Genomic DNA, 17,878 nt, shown 5'->3' on the forward strand with positions numbered 1-17,878 from the left:
ACTCAATTGATATATCATATATCATTTTTAGTTAAACATGTTAGTTCCAAATTTTGGGATTATCATAGGAAAAAGGTAATGTAAAATCAATTAAATAAATACAAATAAAAGAAAAAGAAATATTAAGGATAAATATCAAAATTATATATGAATTTTGCTTCAATGTGCAATGTTATATATAAACTTTGATTTTATGCAATTTTACAAATGACAATTTAATTTAATTCAATTTTCACAGATCATTAATTAATATAACACAAATTTATCTTTACATATTACATATACAAATATTTATACTTATACAATATAAAAAATTTAAAGTTAGACTTAGCTTCCAATATTAATGGTGGAGCTCGGCAAACCTGTATTCCAATTTTATATTTTTCCTATAATATATATTATATAATATAAATATTAAAAACTATGTTACATGATTTATATTTAAAATTTCAATGAAAATATAAGTTTATTAAATAAAAATGAAAAATATAGAAATGTTGTGGATTTGGAGTCCAGTAGAATCTGGCCCGGCCCGTAGACACATTAGTATAATTTTTGTGGATCAGATGGATAAATAAGTAAAATTTGGTATAAAAATTTGAGTCGGTAATTTGGTAGGTGGAAAAGGCGAGCGCGGTGGAGAAGGGGAAGGAGAAGAAGGAAATGGACAGTGCCAAAGATGATGTTGTTTGCTTACAACTCACTGCTCCTCCTGGTTGGAAGAAAATGGTTCATTTCTTCTTCTTCTTTCTTCCTAAAAAAAAAAAATTCAAGTTTATTGCTTGTCGTTTCACTGGGTTTTATTTTGTTTTTATTTTTCTAGTTAGGGAAGTAATGATAATTTTTAATTAGAGTTATTTTGTTTTGCTCCTAGTATTAATGGTGAATTATGAGTTTTTTTTTTTTTTTTTTCTGGTTAACACATCTGGTTTTCCCAATTTATTGGAAGCAAAGCAATAGCTAGGGTTCTATAGAAGGGTCTTTGTCTGTAATCTTTGGGTTTCTGTTTTTAAACGATTCTTGGAGGCAAATGAGCAAAGTTGGGCATCCCTTATGATATTTTAGTGCTCTTAGTTGGAAGATTTAATTTTTTGTTTGAGAAATGATATTTTGACTATTATTTTGAAAGACTGTTGAAGAATGTCTGTTGATTAAACGTTGCTTTCAAGTTGTGCAATTGTTTCGGAACTTTATGTAGGAAACTGGAAAGTCATCAATGTCATTTTTGGTGTTGATTTTGATAATATCGTGCAATCTTAAGGTTTCTTTTTGTTCTGCAGTTGAAGCCGAAGAAAGGGGGAACTCCTAAGAAGAATGAGATCATTTTCACTGCTCCCTCTGGGGAACAAATCAGTAACAAGAAACAATTGGAGCATTACCTTAAACAACACCCTGGGGGTCCAGTAATATCGGAATTCGATTGGGGCACTGGTGAGACCCCTAGGAGATCAGCAAGGATTAGCGAGAAGGTAAAAGCAATGCCGACAGCAGATAGTGAACCTCCGAAAAAACGAGGCAGAAAATCATCAGCTTCAAAGGATGATAACAAAGAATCGGAGACAGCCCCTGAAGGAACAGAGGATAGTAAAGATGTTATGGAAGAGGCTGGAAAATCTGAGGAAGAGAATGAGAATGAGAACAAAGATAAAACGCAAGATGGTAACAGTAAATCTGAACCCACTTCTAAAGAAGTGACACGCGGAGTAGATGCAAAAATATCTACTAATATCGAAGAAGGTAAAGGAGATGGTGAAGCAGTATCTGAAAAGTTGAAATGCCCGCAGGACGGAGTTGAAATGAATGCTTCTGGATTTGGCCAAAAGGAAACAGCAGACATGGAGGATGCAACATCCGATGGAAATGTTGAACAACCAGCGAGTGAAGCTGAGAAAGGGCTTGGATCCATGGAGCAGGAGAAACCCAACGTATGCGTTACGGAGGAACGGAAAAATGAGGGGCAAGGAGAAGTAAAACCAAAACATGATAGAAGCACAATTGAATCTGAAAGAGAAATCGAAGTCAATGAAGCAGCAAATCGTGATGAAACGGAAGAAGCAATTCAAAATGGTAGTAAGGGAAGTAATGCAGAGGAGGGGAAGCCTTGAGATTCTATTTACAATGGATTAACATTTAACATGATGCATCCCCCTTGTGAACCTTTTTGATTTTGGGACATACTTAAAATGACTAGCTTTACTAAGGTAGTAACTGATGAGACATCTTTTGGTATTATGGTAGATAGCTATATAATGTAACTGTGTCTGATGTATTATTGGTCTGACCTGTAGCTTGTAAGTGATGAAAGGATATGGATGTAATATGCAGTGCTAAGTAAAAGGTTAAAATTAGTGCTCTTTTCTGATATCTGGCATCTATTTTTTGTTGATTAATTTGGTAAACTCCCAGCATTTACTTGGTTTAAACTTTGGTAAGGATAATAATATGTACTTTTGTATTGCCCGAACCTTTTTTTTAATTAAATTAAGTAGATTTTAAAGCTAGTCAGAGAACTTTGTTTAAGGTATATTAATTTAATTTATATCAATATGTCATCTTAATTTATTTGTTAATTCTCACTTTTTTTTATAAGACCGAGTGTATGTGGTAAGCTTATTGGATTAGGATTAGTTATTGCCTCGCCATGTTGGTCTGTTTCCTTTTGTTTATTTGTAAATAATATTGCTTTACCTTAAAAAAACATATTTCAGTTAAGATGGAATTTGAACTTTAGAAATAAATGTGATGATATAAAATCAAATTTGGAAACTTAAATTCGAGCTTCTTATAAATCAGTTACAACTTAAGAGTGGGTAGTCTCGTAAAAGTATTAGGGTTGGATTGCATTTTGGTCTCTTTACTAAAAAAAATGAGTAAATTAATCCTTATAGATTTCGACACATGTAAATTAGTCCTCCGTTAAATTTTATCAATTAAATGATAATGTGGCAAGTTAATTTGGTTAATTGCTAATTTGGTCTCTAAATTATAGTTAAAATATTATTTTGATTTTAAAAAAATTTCTTACAATAATTCTAAAAACTAAAAAAATATTTACAATAAATATAAATTGTTAAAAATAATGTTAATTTTTTTAACATAATAAATATAAATATTAAAATTATGTTAAGAAACAATACTATGAAAACAAAAGAAGAATGGAAGTTAAATCCAAGTGGTTATGGTTAGTATCTATAGAAACCCAACTTCAAATAGTTAAAAGATGACGATTTTGAATTTTTAGAAAAAATTATTTTTAAAAAGTTAACATATTTTTAATATTTTAATAAATTATATTTATTTTTAATATTTTAATAAATTATATTTATTTTAAATTTTTTAGAATTACTGTAAAAATTTTTAAAAATTAAAATAATATTTTAACTATAGTTTAAGGACTAAATTAACAATTAATAATTTAAATTAATGTGCTATATGCAAAAGAGTTAATTTGCATGTTTCGAAATTTATGGGAATAATTTACTCAAATTTTTTAATAAAGAGACTATTAGTCACTAAATAGCCAGTTTAGGGCCCAATTGTGGATCGTGGAGACAATACAGAACTTCAAGTTCTAACACTTCCAAATTGCCGAGTAAGCAGCACTGACCAATGGACACAACACATTTTGTAATAACATTTTTAAAGAATAGTTGAATTTAATCAAAATCCCAAAGCTGAAGACCCTTTTCTCACACACAAGCTTTGGCTTCCTGTCTTAAAATCACTTCACAATCTTCCTTCTTACCCATATTTTAGTTGTGGCCAAAAAGAAGCTGAGCTTCTAAAGATTGAAACACTAAGCCATGGAAAATGGAGGAGACCGTGTGACATAAAGAGAGAAAGTGAAGTATTAAGGGAGAGACTTTTTTATTATTATTTTTTCTTTAATTAATGATATGGCATGCTGGAGTTACAACAAGCTTTGCATTGAAGGCGTTTGCTCAATTTCCTTATAAAGAGCGTTTCCAGAATTGGATAATTTGATTCATCCTTGAACAAAATATAGAACGAAAAGGCAATGAAAATTCTGCGAGTTTCGCTATTCTTCTTCATCTTTCTTGCTCCATTTGGTACTTTCTCTTTCACTCTTTCTTTTTCCTTAAGGTTTTGTTGGCTCTTTTTGGTTATTTGTTATGCTGTCTTTTTCTGCTCAAATTTGGGTCCTTAGTTTGTAGGCTTGTTCTTAAATTTTGATAGTTTCAAGGGATGTTTTCAATTTTTTTTATTGAATCAAAGGATTTTGAATTCCTATATATTATTTAGTTGATTTGGGATTTGTATCCTATTATCAGTGTAGAATATATAGGATGTAAGATGTATTTTCCTAAAATCATGACCAAAAAGCTCTCTTCTGTCTTTGACAAGGGATATTATTGTTATTATGATTATATTCTTGATTACTATTTTGGTTTCTTTTCTCCAGCATTTGTGACTGTGCAAGCTTTCACCGGAACGTATGGTATTAATTATGGAAGAATTGCCAATAACCTCCCATCACCAGATGAAGTTGTCACGCTTCTTAAGGCAGCAAAAATAAGGAATGTTCGAATTTATGATGCTGATCAAAGTGTCCTCAAAGAATTTAGTGGGACAGGGCTGGAAATCGTGGTTGGACTTCCTAATGGAAATCTGAGAGATGTGAGTGCCGATGGTGATCATGCGATGAATTGGGTCCAGGACAATGTGTTAGCGTATCTTCCCGATACATGTATCCGTGGGATTGCTATAGGGAATGAAGTCTTAGGTGGGAGTGATCAATTTTCGGGATTTCTTCTAGGTGCAGTTAAGAATGTTTACGATGCAGTAAATAAACTTAAATTAAGTGATGTAGTTCAGATTACCACAGCACATTCACAGGCGGTTTTTGCGAATTCTTTCCCTCCCTCATCATGTGTATTCCAAGATAATGTTGTTCAGTACATGAAGCCACTTTTGGAGTTTTTTTCCCAAATTGGCTCCCCTTTCTGTTTAAATGCTTACCCATTTCTAGCCTACATGTATGATCCGGAGCATATTGATATTAATTATGCTCTCTTCCTACCAACAGAGGGAGCAAATGATCCGAAAACTAAGTTGCATTATGATAACCTGCTTGACGCACAGATTGATGCAGCCTACGCTGCATTAGAAGATGCTGGGTTTAAAAAGATGGAAGTCATAGTCACAGAGACTGGGTGGGCTTCACATGGAGATGAAAATGAGTCTGCAGCAACCGTGAATAATGCAAGGACATATAATTACAATTTGCGAAAAAGACTTGCAAAGATGAAAGGAACTCCGCTGAGGCCAAAAAATGTCGTTAGGGCATATGTTTTCGCACTCTTCAATGAAAATTTGAAGCCTGGACCAACTTCCGAGAGGAATTTTGGACTGTTCAAACCTGATGGGAGCATTTCGTACGATATTGGGTTTCCTGGTCTTAAATCTTCATCTGCAGATTCATTACTTTTGTCTTTGAAGGTATGAGATTCCTTCCCACTCTTTGACATGTGTCATCTTAGCTATATGTTAACATTTTGCGGCTTAGATTGGAGTCTTCTCAGCCAGAAGAAGCTTATTCTTGGAACAATATAAATTTATCACGTTTTTTGGTTTCCACTTGATGAAATTACATTGAATTAAAAATGGGTGAAAGCATTACGAATGATGTTTATTAATAAAGAGAACAATGGACCTTAACAATTTCTTCATGGGAATGGCATAGTCCATCTGTTTAGTGATGCTGCTGACCCGACCATCTTATGAGTTTGATTTTTCTTCTCATTATCTTTCAGCTTAGGCGTATCACCTTCATATCTTATAAAGCAACAAATATTCCATTTACATGTCCGCATTACATAACGTGTTGTGAACACTCTTACAATCATTTGTAACATGTTTATATCTTATTGATTTGATTGAATAGCTTCACAGTGTCTTTTTTGCACCATACTTTACGGTCTTATCGTCATATTCTTGAACCATTAAAAATGGGTCTGTACATTGTTTATATGTAAATGCCTCCTTTTTATTTTTGAAGTCTCCTAAGATCCAATCATTTATTAGTTTTGAATGACTAAATTCTACTTTGAACTCCGTTCTATGAAATACTCGGTGAATAGTCAACTTTCCTAATGCATCTTGAAGAGAAATAACACAATGAGGATAGAGAATGGAGAAAAGAGAGAGTAGAGATAGCCTGAGGTCAAGAAATCATAATAACAAGTTTTTATAGGGTAGGAAAGGCTTAAACCTCAAACGGAAAGGGTGCAAGTCATAAACAAATTAAGAAACAGATTAACTAAAACCCATATTTCTTGCCTGAAGTTCTTAGGTAGTGATCTTCCTTTAGTACTTCCCCTTGTGAGCCTGCATGAAGGGAAGGTTCTCTAATTTATACAAATCGATGATTAAGCAAATCATAACAAGAGACAGGAATGCAATTGAAAGATTGGATATGCTCTGGCTAGTTAAGGTTTATCTTGTTTCATGTGATACAAAGCTTCTCCAATTTTCCATTTTTATTTCAGACCACCTGCTACCGAAACCGATTATTGTCCATATGATGCTGGAAGGATGCTAGGTAACTGTAGAAGGATGAATTTGGTGGCCTGGAATGATAGTATCCCCGGCCAAACCAATACAACCTAACTTTTGCAAGAACATTCTGTTTTCCTTGCAAAAGGTTAATCCTTCATCATACACCCCTTATTTAATCACTACTTCAAATGTGTACAAATGATCCCTCTTTACAATGCAGTAGAACTTTCATTAAGCGCAACTGAAGAATCACACCGTTGCACCAATGCTACAAGAGAACATTTTCTTCTATTGAATCACATATGTTCTGCCTAATCTTCTACTTCCTAGTATTGTAATCATACTTGTTACCTTGCGGGATCTGATTTCTTGAACAAAATGAATAACTATACCCAATTGGTGAATTAATTAAATAATTGGAAACATCTGAAGGGATGAGCAATATTTGAGTTTGATTGTACAAGAGGAACGGAAAGTTGAAGTGTAAATTAGCCTAATGGAATCCTTTTGATTTGGACTGTCTCGATGCAGTAAATTTAATATGAAAAGTACTGATATCATGAAGATAAATTTTCTTTATTGAATGCCAGTAGATTTCCAGTCTCAGACCCTGATACTATTTGATTGTCATGCATATATCTGTAGTCTTTGTTAATGAAGGTTGCTCATATGTAGTTCTTGTTTGTCATAACTTGCTCTTTCAATATCACAGCAAAAGTAAAAGATGTAGTCTTTGTTTTATTTTATCCTATTTCATTGAATTTTTATATGCATTATTGCAGGATAATCGTGGTTGCGGTTGGTGTGGATGCTATACGATAATATTAACAATGGCTACTGCATTCCTGCTTGTGTTCTCAAGATAGTGATCAAACATGTGTTGGGGCTTCATTCAGTTGATGCCAAAGCTAGCACCCATAAATTCTACACTTATAGATTTATTAATGATTACTTATTTTCATGTTAAACTTTATAAAACAAACCAACATACCTGATTTTGGATCTTTAGGAACACATGATTAGCTCTTTATAAATAATAGAAAATGTGTTTCTTGTGCATGAAGAAATCTCTCTTATAATTGTAGGTACATATAAATGCATATGCTGATGGGGGTTTCTTAAGCCTTTTTTAATGGCATATGCCGATGGTTTTCTTCGGCTGGTGATTGGTTCTCCGGTCGAGAGGTGATGAGGAAGTTGGGGAGCAAAGGAAACTAAGGTCAGAAGGGCGTCGGAGGAGCAAAAATAGAATAATATAGTGAGAAAGAAGATGAAAAGTTTGAGATTTTTGGGTAACCTCATGCCCTCATGGGATCTTGGAGTTGCATTGCATGTTCCATGTTCTCGCCAGCTAGCTATATGATGGGAAGAAAATAGTGAACAAGCTCCTTCACCTTTATGAACCAGTTTAAAGCTTGTTTAATATTGTTCGATTATAACAAAATTATTATTTTTAATTATTAAATTTGTTTGGATACATTTGTTTGTTGTACATGACCATGACCATCATTTTGCGATCATGTACATGAATATATTTGATTATTGTTTGTAAACAAATCGAATTAAAGGAATAGAAACATGTAAAAGTAATTTTAAAGCTATAATAAATCAATATGTTAATCATAAGGTGTGATGTGATGGTTGTTCATTTCATTCGAGATTAAGGTTTGATTTTTACTCATGAGAATAGAATACATTTTATGGTTAATCATTTTTTTTCAAAGAACTTAATTCTCACTTATAAAAATGAAACATATTTTATGACTAACCCATTATTCGGACATAAAGAAATTAAAAATTAAATCAATTAAGAAAATCAAGTTAAAGGCCTAGACTATTGGCTATAGTGACCAATACCGTAGCAATTTGTATAAAAGGAAACGTTGAAAATGTCAAAGCATTATTTAAATGCTAATTAGCATACTTTATGGAAATTTTTAAGAAACATAGACCATTCTAGGATTGCTATTTTTATTATTATTAAATTTAATTTTAATATTTATATATATTTTTAATTTGATGTTTATCTCTTTAAAATTGAATTTTTTTAGGAGTTGTCTTTTTTAATAAAAATATTGATTAAAATATTATTTTTAACGATATTGACTTAACAAGTGATAATTCATGTATATTTCATACTAACATGATACTATTTAACTTATAGACTGCATCAAAAATAATTTAAAATAATAAAATAAACCCAAAATTATAAATATTATACAAATTTCATAAAAATTCAAAATATTTAATATGAAGTATGTATGAATTGTGACGCCGTGTATGCTCCTTTAATATGATTTTGACACATGGAAATGTAGATGGTTAGCAAATTAACAGAGATTTTGCCGTTAAGTTTTGCTCCTTCCTTTTTCAGAAAGTTAGTCTTTACTTTATTAATTGCTAGAATGGTCACCAATCTTGTTCTTCTTCCAACCCATGTTATCGAATCCTTCTTTACCCTCAGTTCTTCAAAATGATCAACATAACAATAATAACTTTAGTATTGAAGAATCCCAGACTCAAGTTTTAAGAAGTTTAATATATTTTTTGAAATAGAGAAGCTTGTGTATTTATGATCTTGAGTGGACATGGGATAGAAGATCGAGAGGGCTATGTTGGGTGATGTTGATTAATGACTGAATCATGTTATTCAACTTGATTCTAGATCGTGTTTATATTGAGATCAGTTAAATGAAATTGATAGATCATAAAACTTCAATAGGTCCTATTAATTTTGTCCAACGAAATGGTTGATTGATGTTGCTGCAAGTACCGGGGCGTAGTAAGGGCTGGTATAGGCCCGGCCCCTAAAATAAAAAATTTTATTTTAGGCTTTTAAATTTTTTTAAAAATTTTAAATTAGTAAAGTAAAATTGTATTTTGGCTTCCTTAAAAATTATAAAAATTTAATTTAATTCTTTACAAATTATAAAAATACAAACTATAAAAAATTAAAATTTCATCCATCCCATAAAAATATTTTCTGGCTTCGCCCCTGTCCAATGGGTGTTACTGAGTTCGCTGAAAGGAAAGATAAGCTGGTGCAAAAGCAAAACGATTTGTATCTTCAGTTTCGTTCGCTGCAACTTTTGCTTTGGAGCAAAAACTTGCTCTCATGTTGCAAGGAAAGAAAGGTGTTATTGAGTTCCAATGATGTGCATTACCTGCAACCAAAAAGCTGAAATGAGAAAGGAAACTTCAAAAGGATGTAAACAATGTCTAAACAAATGGCAAGGAGAGCAGAGGGTTAAGAAAAAGGGTCAAAGCTATGATGGGTTGGAAAAAGAAAAACAAGATTGAAAGAACAATGTCTGCAACCATTTTTGGTAGATTAATAAAAGACCAAGTTATCAGTCTACATTTCCACGTGTCAAAAAAGAGGCATGTAAAAGAACATGTAAAAGGGGTAGAATGCAGAAAATTAATCTTTCTTAAATTTGGTTTATTCAAACCATCAATCCATTCAACCTAACATTTGCTAGGAAATAAAGTAGTTCACTATAGGCCCTCACCCACAGCTTGTTTTAATAGTTTACCACAAATTTATGACTCTCCTACACTCCCTATATATAAACAGCCCAGGCAATACCAAGTTAGTGCAGAAAAAAAGAGACAAGGAATCTTGGGGGGATTGAAATCAGAGAAGGTAATAAAGAAAATGGGTAGGAAAAGCAGTATGGCCATGGCTGCAGTTTTTGTAGTTTTGGCTTCAACCCTAACCACGTATGCTTCTACAACTTACACTGTAGGAGACTCCACTGGTTGGCAAGTCCCTACCAGTAATTCTAATTTATACGATGACTGGGCTGACAATAAAACCTTCGTTGTCGGGGATGATCTCTGTGAGTTTCTAACTTAATTTCCACTAATTATTAAATATTTCCACGTTTTTCAAACATCAGATTCAGTTACTTCCAATTGTTTTGTTTGTTTGCAGTGTTCAACTTTATTACTGGGGAACATGATGTTGCAGAGGTGACCGAACCTGGTTACGACGCCTGTACCAACACCGACACCATCTCAACCGACAACAAAGGACCCGTAAAAATTACGCTTAAAAGGACTGGTGACCACTACTTCATTTGCACTTACGCTGGTCATTGTCCCGCCGGCCAAAAGCTTAAGGTCCAAGTCCGAAGTGAAGCCGGCGACACTACGCCTGGAGTTCTTAGTCCTCCCCGCAACGCAGCTTCTTCCCTTGTTGTCACCATCTCTCTTGTCTTTGTTTCCATTGCCACCTTTGTTTTGTTGTGCTGATACTATATTATGTTAACCCTTTTTCAGTTCAAACAAACACTTTGTATAACAAAAAGATTTCCGTACCCTGCTTTTGTTATGACAATGATCATGGAATCATAATTTGTGTTTGAATAAAAAATTCGATCCAGTTTCTAGATACATCAATAAAAAATGTTGTTTTCCCTTTTTCTTTGAGCTTCCATTTTTGGTACCCAACTAACTTTTCTAAATAATGTATTTGTATAAAAAGAAAGGGTTATATGAATTTAGGATTTCACGTCAAGATGATGTCGGAAAATTTTTGCTATGGGAGTTAAAATTAAATTATATATTTTTACGATAGTAAAAATATAATTTTACTATTTTAATATTTATATATTTATAATTTTAAAGAATTAAATCAAATTTTTATCATTTTAGGGGTTCAAAGTGTAATTTTATCTTAATTTATTAATTTAAATTTTTATAAATTTTAAGGGCCTAAATGAAATTTTTTTCATTTTAGGGGGGTTAGGGCCCCTGCCAACCCCCTGGCTACGCCCCTATGTCATTTCATTTGTATTCTTTTTTATTAGGAGAATGACAAATCATATTTTTCTCTCCTAATTTTTAACTTTTTTAGTTGGATTTAAATTTTTTAAGGAGGAAAAAATCTGATTTGTCATTCTCCTATTGAAAAGGATAAAAATGATGTGACATCCCAATTTCATACAATCATTCCTCGAATGATAAAATTACAAAAAAAAATCCTTTTGAATTATAATGGGCTCCACCCGAGTCTTGACGATTGAATTTGAGTGTTGTCAATTAAAATAAGTTATAAGATATAACTTTGGATTTAATAACCACATTGTTAAAAAATATATATGAAATTTAAAGGAAAAAAGTAAAAAAAAAAGAATAAGGATGTTTGTAGCTATTTGAAAAAAGAAAGAAAAAAGTTTTTTCCATGGACACTCTCTGTGAAAACTCTAATATTGGGAAATCCATTGTGGAGGAGTTGACTCCTAAGAATGTCAGATTTCAGGATAAGGAAGAAGAGGTGGGCAATGGAATGATGATTGATTCGCCCTCAGGACAACCCGCTACTTGGAGAGAAAAACTTGTTAGACAATCCTCAAAAGATGTCTTTAACAGTTTGGATGAAAAGGAGGTTATTGATATTTTGGAAGGGGACATTCAAAAGTCTGTTGTGAATGGTGTTCATTCTATAACTTTCTCGGACTAAATCCATCAAATCCTCATTCAAGGTATGGATAATATATGATTTTAAAACTTCTAGGGCGGAATATTGGTTTTATGGTTTTGCAGAAAAAAATTTACAACATGTGGAGACCCACAGCTTCCATGCACATGATGGACATTGAGAATGGTTACTTCCTGATGAAATTTCAAAACAAGATGGATTACGAAAAGACCCTATCCGAAGGGCCATGGATCATATTTGGTTAGTATTTGACAGTTCAGCTGTGGACAATGGCCTTCGACCCTTCTCAGGCATATTCGAGTGTAGTGATGGTGTGGATCCGATTCTCGGCTCTACCTAGTTACTTATATAATCATAAAATCATTACTGAAATTGGGGAATTGGTTGGTAAAGTGGTTAAGCTTGATTTGAACACCGACAGTAGGACGCGAGGATACTTTGCTAGATTGGCGGTCTATGTTAATCTAGAAACTCCCTTGGTATCATAAATATTGATCAATGGTAGGTCCCAAAAGGTGGAATATTAATCATTATCTACTATCTGCTTTCATTGTGGGAGGTATGGACATGTAGAAAACATTTGTAATTTTAAAAGTACTAAAGGGAAATAAATCGTTTCTGAAAATCAGTATAAAAATGATGTTGACCCGCATTTTAATGGATTGAATAAATTAAATAGGAAATCTAATAAAGGAAAACAAAAAGTAGCAGGCCCTGAATCTGGATCAGGCCTGGTTATTAAAGAAAATAATGGACTGACCTTCGACCCCAGCCGGGACCTGAATAGGGACAAAAGAAATGCACCGAATTTTGAAAAAAGTACATCGGGATTGGGCTTAGGTCTGGCCCGAATGCTGATGGACCATGGTGAACAGGGAGTAAGCTAGAAAAATCCTGTTGGACTGGAAAACAATAGCCAAAACAGTGTAGAGGAACGTGTGGCCAGTATTGCTGTAGTGATTCTTCCTACTAGGGGGGAGTCTTCAAATAAGCATATCTTGAATTCAAAAAAGAACAATAAAGGAGCTGAAGTGGTGGAAGTGAGAAATCTTGATTCTGGCAAGCACTCGGCGATGACTTTTTCTGGACCCAAAAATGGCCAAAATAACTCAAATTCTTTGCATAACTTGCTAGTCTAGATTCCGGTGGGATTTTTCAGATCGAAAAAAGTAAACAAATTTAGGGGCAGGTCTGTTGCTAATAAACAGAATAAAATCTTGCATGGAAGCAATGTTCATTTCAAAAATGCTAGCTCTTAAAGGGTCTCGCTAAAAAAATCCATAGAATACCTGGCTGAGAGCTTATCGACGATTTCTAAGGAGGAATTCTACTCCGGAACTATTGCCAATAATGATGAACAAAAAGAATGAGATAATCTCCTTGGAGAGCAAGGCAGCTGATTTTGGTTTGCTTTGTCTCTATTAGTTTTATTACTGCCTTTTGGTTTTTTATTTTATTTTATTTGTCTTTCTTTTTTTATGGACTTAAATCTTAAATTTTTTTCTTGGAACTGCCAAGGGAGTTCTAGCAGGAATTTCATTCGAGCTTTTTGTGAATACAACACAGAACATAGACCTGATATTGTTTTCTTGGTTGAACCGAGAGTTAGCGATAAAAAAGCTAATCTTATTATTGAGCAATTGGGTTTTAATTATTCTTATCGGGTTGAAGCTGTTGGTTTTTTAGGTGGCATCTGGGTGGGATCGAAGGATTCTATTCAAATTCAAATTATTAAAAGTCATCCCCAATTTATTTTTCTTTGCGTTGAAAATGGTATTCCTAATAAATCTGTTTCATTTCTTTTGTGTATGGTAGCCCTAAAAGGTTAAAACAAAAGTCTCTTTTGGAGGGGTTAAAATCTGTTTCCCCAACTCCTAATATTCCTTGGTTAATTATGGGAGACTTTGATGCCATTTTATCAGCTGCGAACAAGAGAAGTTCCTTCTCTGTAGGTAAGAGATGTGCATTATTTGGTAACTTTGTTGAGTCTTATGCTTGCAGGATTTAGGTTATAGCGGGCCCTCCTTTACTTGGCAACAAAGCGACACTTTTGTCAGATTAGATCGGGTTTTAGCAAATGACAAATAGATGCCAACTTTCCCGCAGTGTTTAGTACAACATCTCACGCGTATTAAATTTAACCATCGACCTCTCCTACTTTCTACTAAACCTGACCTTGGCACACCAAAAGGAAGACCTTTTCGATTCTTAGCAGGATGGACGCAACACAACACCTTTCCTACTTTTGTCAGGGAGAAGTGGAATTTTATTGGTAATATGTTTGATTCCCTATCTAATTTTACTTCTGATGTTAAAATTTGGAATAGGAATGTGTATGGTTTTTTGGATACTCACAAGCGACATCTTATGAGATCTTTGGATAATATTTGAAAGGCTATTGATCGTTGTCCCTCTGGTCAGTTAGCCCAAAAAGAGTTAGAAATCCGAGATGATTTGGAAAACGTGCTTGATCATGAAGACTTACTTTAGAGACAAAAGGCTCGTTGTGACTGGCTTCAACTGGGTGATAGAAACATAAAATTTTATCATAGTCGAATGTTAAAGAGAAGGAAATTCAATTGTATCACAGCCTTATGTATCAACAATAGGGAATGGTGTTCTGATCAAGATATCTTGCTAAATAAGGCGGTGGAATTCTTTGAAAGGCTCTATGGTGAGACTCCTCTTACTTTAGGAGCCATTCTTAGCTTTGGTTTTCCTAAAATTACTTCTTCAGAGATTACTTTTTTAGAAGCTGATATCACAAATGAGGAAATCAAAAGGGCGTTATTTGATATGACACCTCTGAAAGTGACTAGAAGGGATGGTTATCACGTGTATTTTTTCCAAAGTCAGTGGGACACCTTTGGTGGTGATGTGTGCTAATGGGTTAAAGGTGGTTTTTCTGGAAGACAAATCGAACAGGAGCTGAATAACACGTTGCTTGTTTTAATTCCTAAAAAAAAGTCCCGACGACTTCAGCCAATTTCGACCCATCAGCTTGTATTCTGTGTTTTATAAGTTGGTTATAAAAGTGATTGCAAATCGATTTAAGGTAATCTTTCTCAAGTTAATTTCTCAAGAACAAGCTGGTTTTATAACTAGCCGCAACATTTCTCACAACATCATCCTTGCGCAAGAAGTAATTCATTCTATGCGATGCAAGCAGAAAGGGAGAAATTGGATGGCTATTAAGTTAGACTTGGAAAAAGCTTACGACAGAATTAGTTAAGAATTTATTTCTACTTCGTTGATTGTGACTGGGATTCCTTTGTTTTTATGAAGAGTGATTATATCTATTATTTCCTCCTCTTCTATGCAAATTCTATGGAATGGAGTGCCTACTCAGAAGTTTAAATCGGTAAGAGGAATCCTTCAAGGATGTCTTTTATCACCTTACCTTTTTGTCCTTTGCATGGAATGGTTAGGGCATATAATTCAGACTAAAATGGATATTGGTAAATGGGAACCAATTCGGTTATCTAGTAATGGTCCTACAATTTCGCATTTATTTTTTGCTGATGACTTGGTGCTCTTCTGTAAAGCCCAGTTGGAGCAGGCCCGATTGTTAGATACCATTCTTAATCAGTTTTATGAGAGCTAGAGGCACAAAATCAGTTTTAGGAAAAGTAACATTTTCTTTTCCAAAGATACTGAAGTTGCTTATCATAATCAAATTGCTCAAATGTTTGGGTTCCAGGAAGTGCAGAATCTTGGCACATACTTAGGGGTTCTTTTTCTCCACGAAAGGGTTACCAACAACACTTTGAGCTTTGTTATTGATAAGGTTAGGAGAAAATTGAAAAATTGGGATGCGAAGAAGCTTTCTTTGGCAAGAAGGATCACTTTGGCGTAGTCAGTTCTCCTTTCCATTCCAAATTATTTTATGCAATCCTTAATGATTCCAAAAGGGGCGTGCTCGGATATTGAGAGATTAGTCAGGCAATTTATTTGGGGACATATTGAGGGTCACCCTAAAATTTCTTTAGTAGGGTGGAATTCTATATGCCAGCTACGTGCTCGAGGTGGGCTTGGCTTTAGAAACCTGAATGACCAGAACAAGTCTTTCCTTATGAAGATTGGATTCAGTCTCATTTCTAAGAGTGATGCTCTCTGGGTTCGAGTCCTCAGATCCAAGTATAGATGGAAGGATCAGCTCCCTGACTCTATCAGTAAAACTCAATGCTCCCATTTGTGGAGATCTCTGTCTATGATATGGCCGTCACTTCGTGAAAACCTAATTTGGTCTCTTGAAGATGGTTCTACTGCCCGTTGTTGGAAAGACCCTTGGATTCTAGGTATGGGCTCCTTAATCTCGAAATTTTCATTTTTTAATAACCTTGATTTGAATTGTTGTGTTAGGGAGTTTGTCAAATCGGATGGGAGTTGGAATCTGGACATGTTTCGTGCTTGGCTACCAGATGATATGATAAGTAGGATCAGTAGTATCCCTCCCCCACATTCAGGTTCAGGTTCGGATAGGGTGATTTGGGTTTGGTCAACTTCAGGAGCTTTCTCTATTCATAGCGCTTATTAGACTTTAAAATAGGTTTTTTGGAATCATAAAAATGAGATTTGGAAGCCTATTTGGAAATATTTAGGACTTTAGAGGGTGGGAGTACTTCTTTGGCTCGCCTCTCAAGAAAAGCTCTTCACTAATTCAAAACGTATTAGAAGAGGAATCGAACATAGTACGTCATGCTCCTTGTGTGGAAGTACAGTTGAAGATTTAGCTCATGTCCTTCGTGACTGTCCGTCTGCAAAGAATGTGTGGAATCTTGTGACCCCAAAACAACTAAAACAAAGGTTCTTTTCTACATCCTTTTCAGATTGGTTATTACTTAATCTTTGCTTTCATGAAAGAGTGCAGGGAAAATGATTCACCTGGTTATGCTTATTTGGTTTAATCGCTTGGCGTCTCTGGAAGAATAAAAAGCTTTTTATATTTTAGAATATTTTCTGGACCACAACAGAAGTAATTAAAGTCTCTAGCCGCTGAGCTGTCAATATACTTCACAGGTTGGTGGATGCAAAAAGATTAACCCCAGATTTAATTTAAATTTTTTCTCGGGTGATACTTGGATTTTTTTATCCACCGATGGAGTCGTGGCTAGAGATTCTGGATACGCAGCTACAGGAGGTGTGGTGAGAGATCAGGATGGAAATTGGATATTGGGCTACAACCGCTTCTTAGGGCTGTGTTCGCCATTCGAGGCTGAAGTTTGGAACATTCTTGATGGAATTCTTATTCTATTAAATAAGGGATACAGACGAGCCATTATCTTGACTGATATCCTTGAAGTAACCCAAATCTTGACCGACTTGAGTTTAGAGGATTTTGGGACCACTGTGCTTCGAAGGACTCAGCGTATTATGAAAACGAAAGGGACATGGAGGATTAAGTTCATTCTAAGAAGTCAAAACTTGGTTGGGGATTGTGTAGCTAAACTCAGTTTAAATTGGAAATCAAGCTTACAAGTCCTTAATGAGGCCCCTAAAGAAATATTAGATTTCTTATAGAAAGATAAGGACAATGTTTGTCTTGTAACTGATGTTATTCATCCTTTTTTTTCACCAAAAAAAATAAAATTAGCAATTTGATGTAAGAGGGTGTACTCACTCCCTTGACCACCAAATCTGTATAGAGACTTTTTCTATATTTAAAGTGTTGACAATTTATTGAACGTTTTATAGGGCCTATGTTGAGTTTATAGACGATATCTAGCTCATCAATGGAGATTATATCAATTGGGGAAACATATTTTGGAGATTAGATCAAATCGAATTAACTTTATCTAATCTCTTGAATCAAGGAAGTTGGATTGGATTGAATAACTAAACACTTGGCTGCCAAGAATCGTTATTTATTATTATTTTATTGTATTCAACTTATAATGTGGTTGTTTTATCAGG

The 17,878-nt window shown here is 34.1% G+C and overlaps 3 protein-coding genes across 3 annotated transcripts; all 3 read left to right on the top strand.

Annotated features, from left to right (window-relative positions):
• The first annotated feature begins 552 nt into the window (after positions 1-552).
• LOC108486798 (methyl-CpG-binding domain-containing protein 11-like) lies at positions 553-2,362 on the top strand. Its single transcript, XM_017791038.2, has 2 exons — positions 553-729; positions 1,281-2,362. The coding sequence occupies exons 1-2, from the start codon at positions 664-666 to the stop codon at positions 2,103-2,105; spliced, it is 891 nt and encodes a 296-aa protein (XP_017646527.1). The 5' UTR covers positions 553-663; the 3' UTR covers positions 2,106-2,362.
• A 1,204-nt stretch (positions 2,363-3,566) lies between these two features.
• On the top strand, positions 3,567-8,127 carry LOC108486797 (glucan endo-1,3-beta-glucosidase 11-like). Its single transcript, XM_017791037.2, has 3 exons — positions 3,567-4,070; positions 4,424-5,460; positions 7,302-8,127. Exons 1-3 carry the CDS (start codon positions 4,019-4,021, stop codon positions 7,383-7,385), a joined length of 1,173 nt encoding a protein of 390 aa, XP_017646526.1. The 5' UTR covers positions 3,567-4,018; the 3' UTR covers positions 7,386-8,127.
• Positions 8,128-10,100: 1,973 nt separating this feature from the next.
• On the top strand, positions 10,101-10,841 carry LOC108485825 (stellacyanin). Its single transcript, XM_017789675.2, has 2 exons — positions 10,101-10,361; positions 10,457-10,841. The coding sequence occupies exons 1-2, from the start codon at positions 10,178-10,180 to the stop codon at positions 10,774-10,776; spliced, it is 504 nt and encodes a 167-aa protein (XP_017645164.1). The 5' UTR covers positions 10,101-10,177; the 3' UTR covers positions 10,777-10,841.
• The last annotated feature ends 7,037 nt before the right edge of the window (positions 10,842-17,878 follow it).

The sequence above is a fragment of the Gossypium arboreum genome, chromosome 6 (genome assembly GCF_025698485.1).
Source record: "Gossypium arboreum isolate Shixiya-1 chromosome 6, ASM2569848v2, whole genome shotgun sequence".
NCBI classification, from domain to species: Eukaryota; Viridiplantae; Streptophyta; class Magnoliopsida; order Malvales; family Malvaceae; genus Gossypium; species Gossypium arboreum.

Bases quoted from the DNA above. Each gene is read 5' to 3' on its own strand.
- LOC108486798 (XM_017791038.2), top strand. From the start codon at position 664: ATGGACAGTGCCAAAGATGATGTTGTTTGCTTACAACTCACTGCTCCT. The intron at 730-1,280 runs GTTCATTTCTTC...TTTGTTCTGCAG, and splicing joins CTCCTGGTTGGAAGAAAATG to TTGAAGCCGAAGAAAGGGGG.
- LOC108486797 (XM_017791037.2), top strand. From the start codon at position 4,019: ATGAAAATTCTGCGAGTTTCGCTATTCTTCTTCATCTTTCTTGCTCCA. The intron at 4,071-4,423 runs GTACTTTCTCTT...TCTTTTCTCCAG, and splicing joins CATCTTTCTTGCTCCATTTG to CATTTGTGACTGTGCAAGCT. The intron at 5,461-7,301 runs GTATGAGATTCC...GCATTATTGCAG, and splicing joins CATTACTTTTGTCTTTGAAG to GATAATCGTGGTTGCGGTTG.
- LOC108485825 (XM_017789675.2), top strand. From the start codon at position 10,178: ATGGGTAGGAAAAGCAGTATGGCCATGGCTGCAGTTTTTGTAGTTTTG. The intron at 10,362-10,456 runs GTGAGTTTCTAA...GTTTGTTTGCAG, and splicing joins CGTTGTCGGGGATGATCTCT to TGTTCAACTTTATTACTGGG.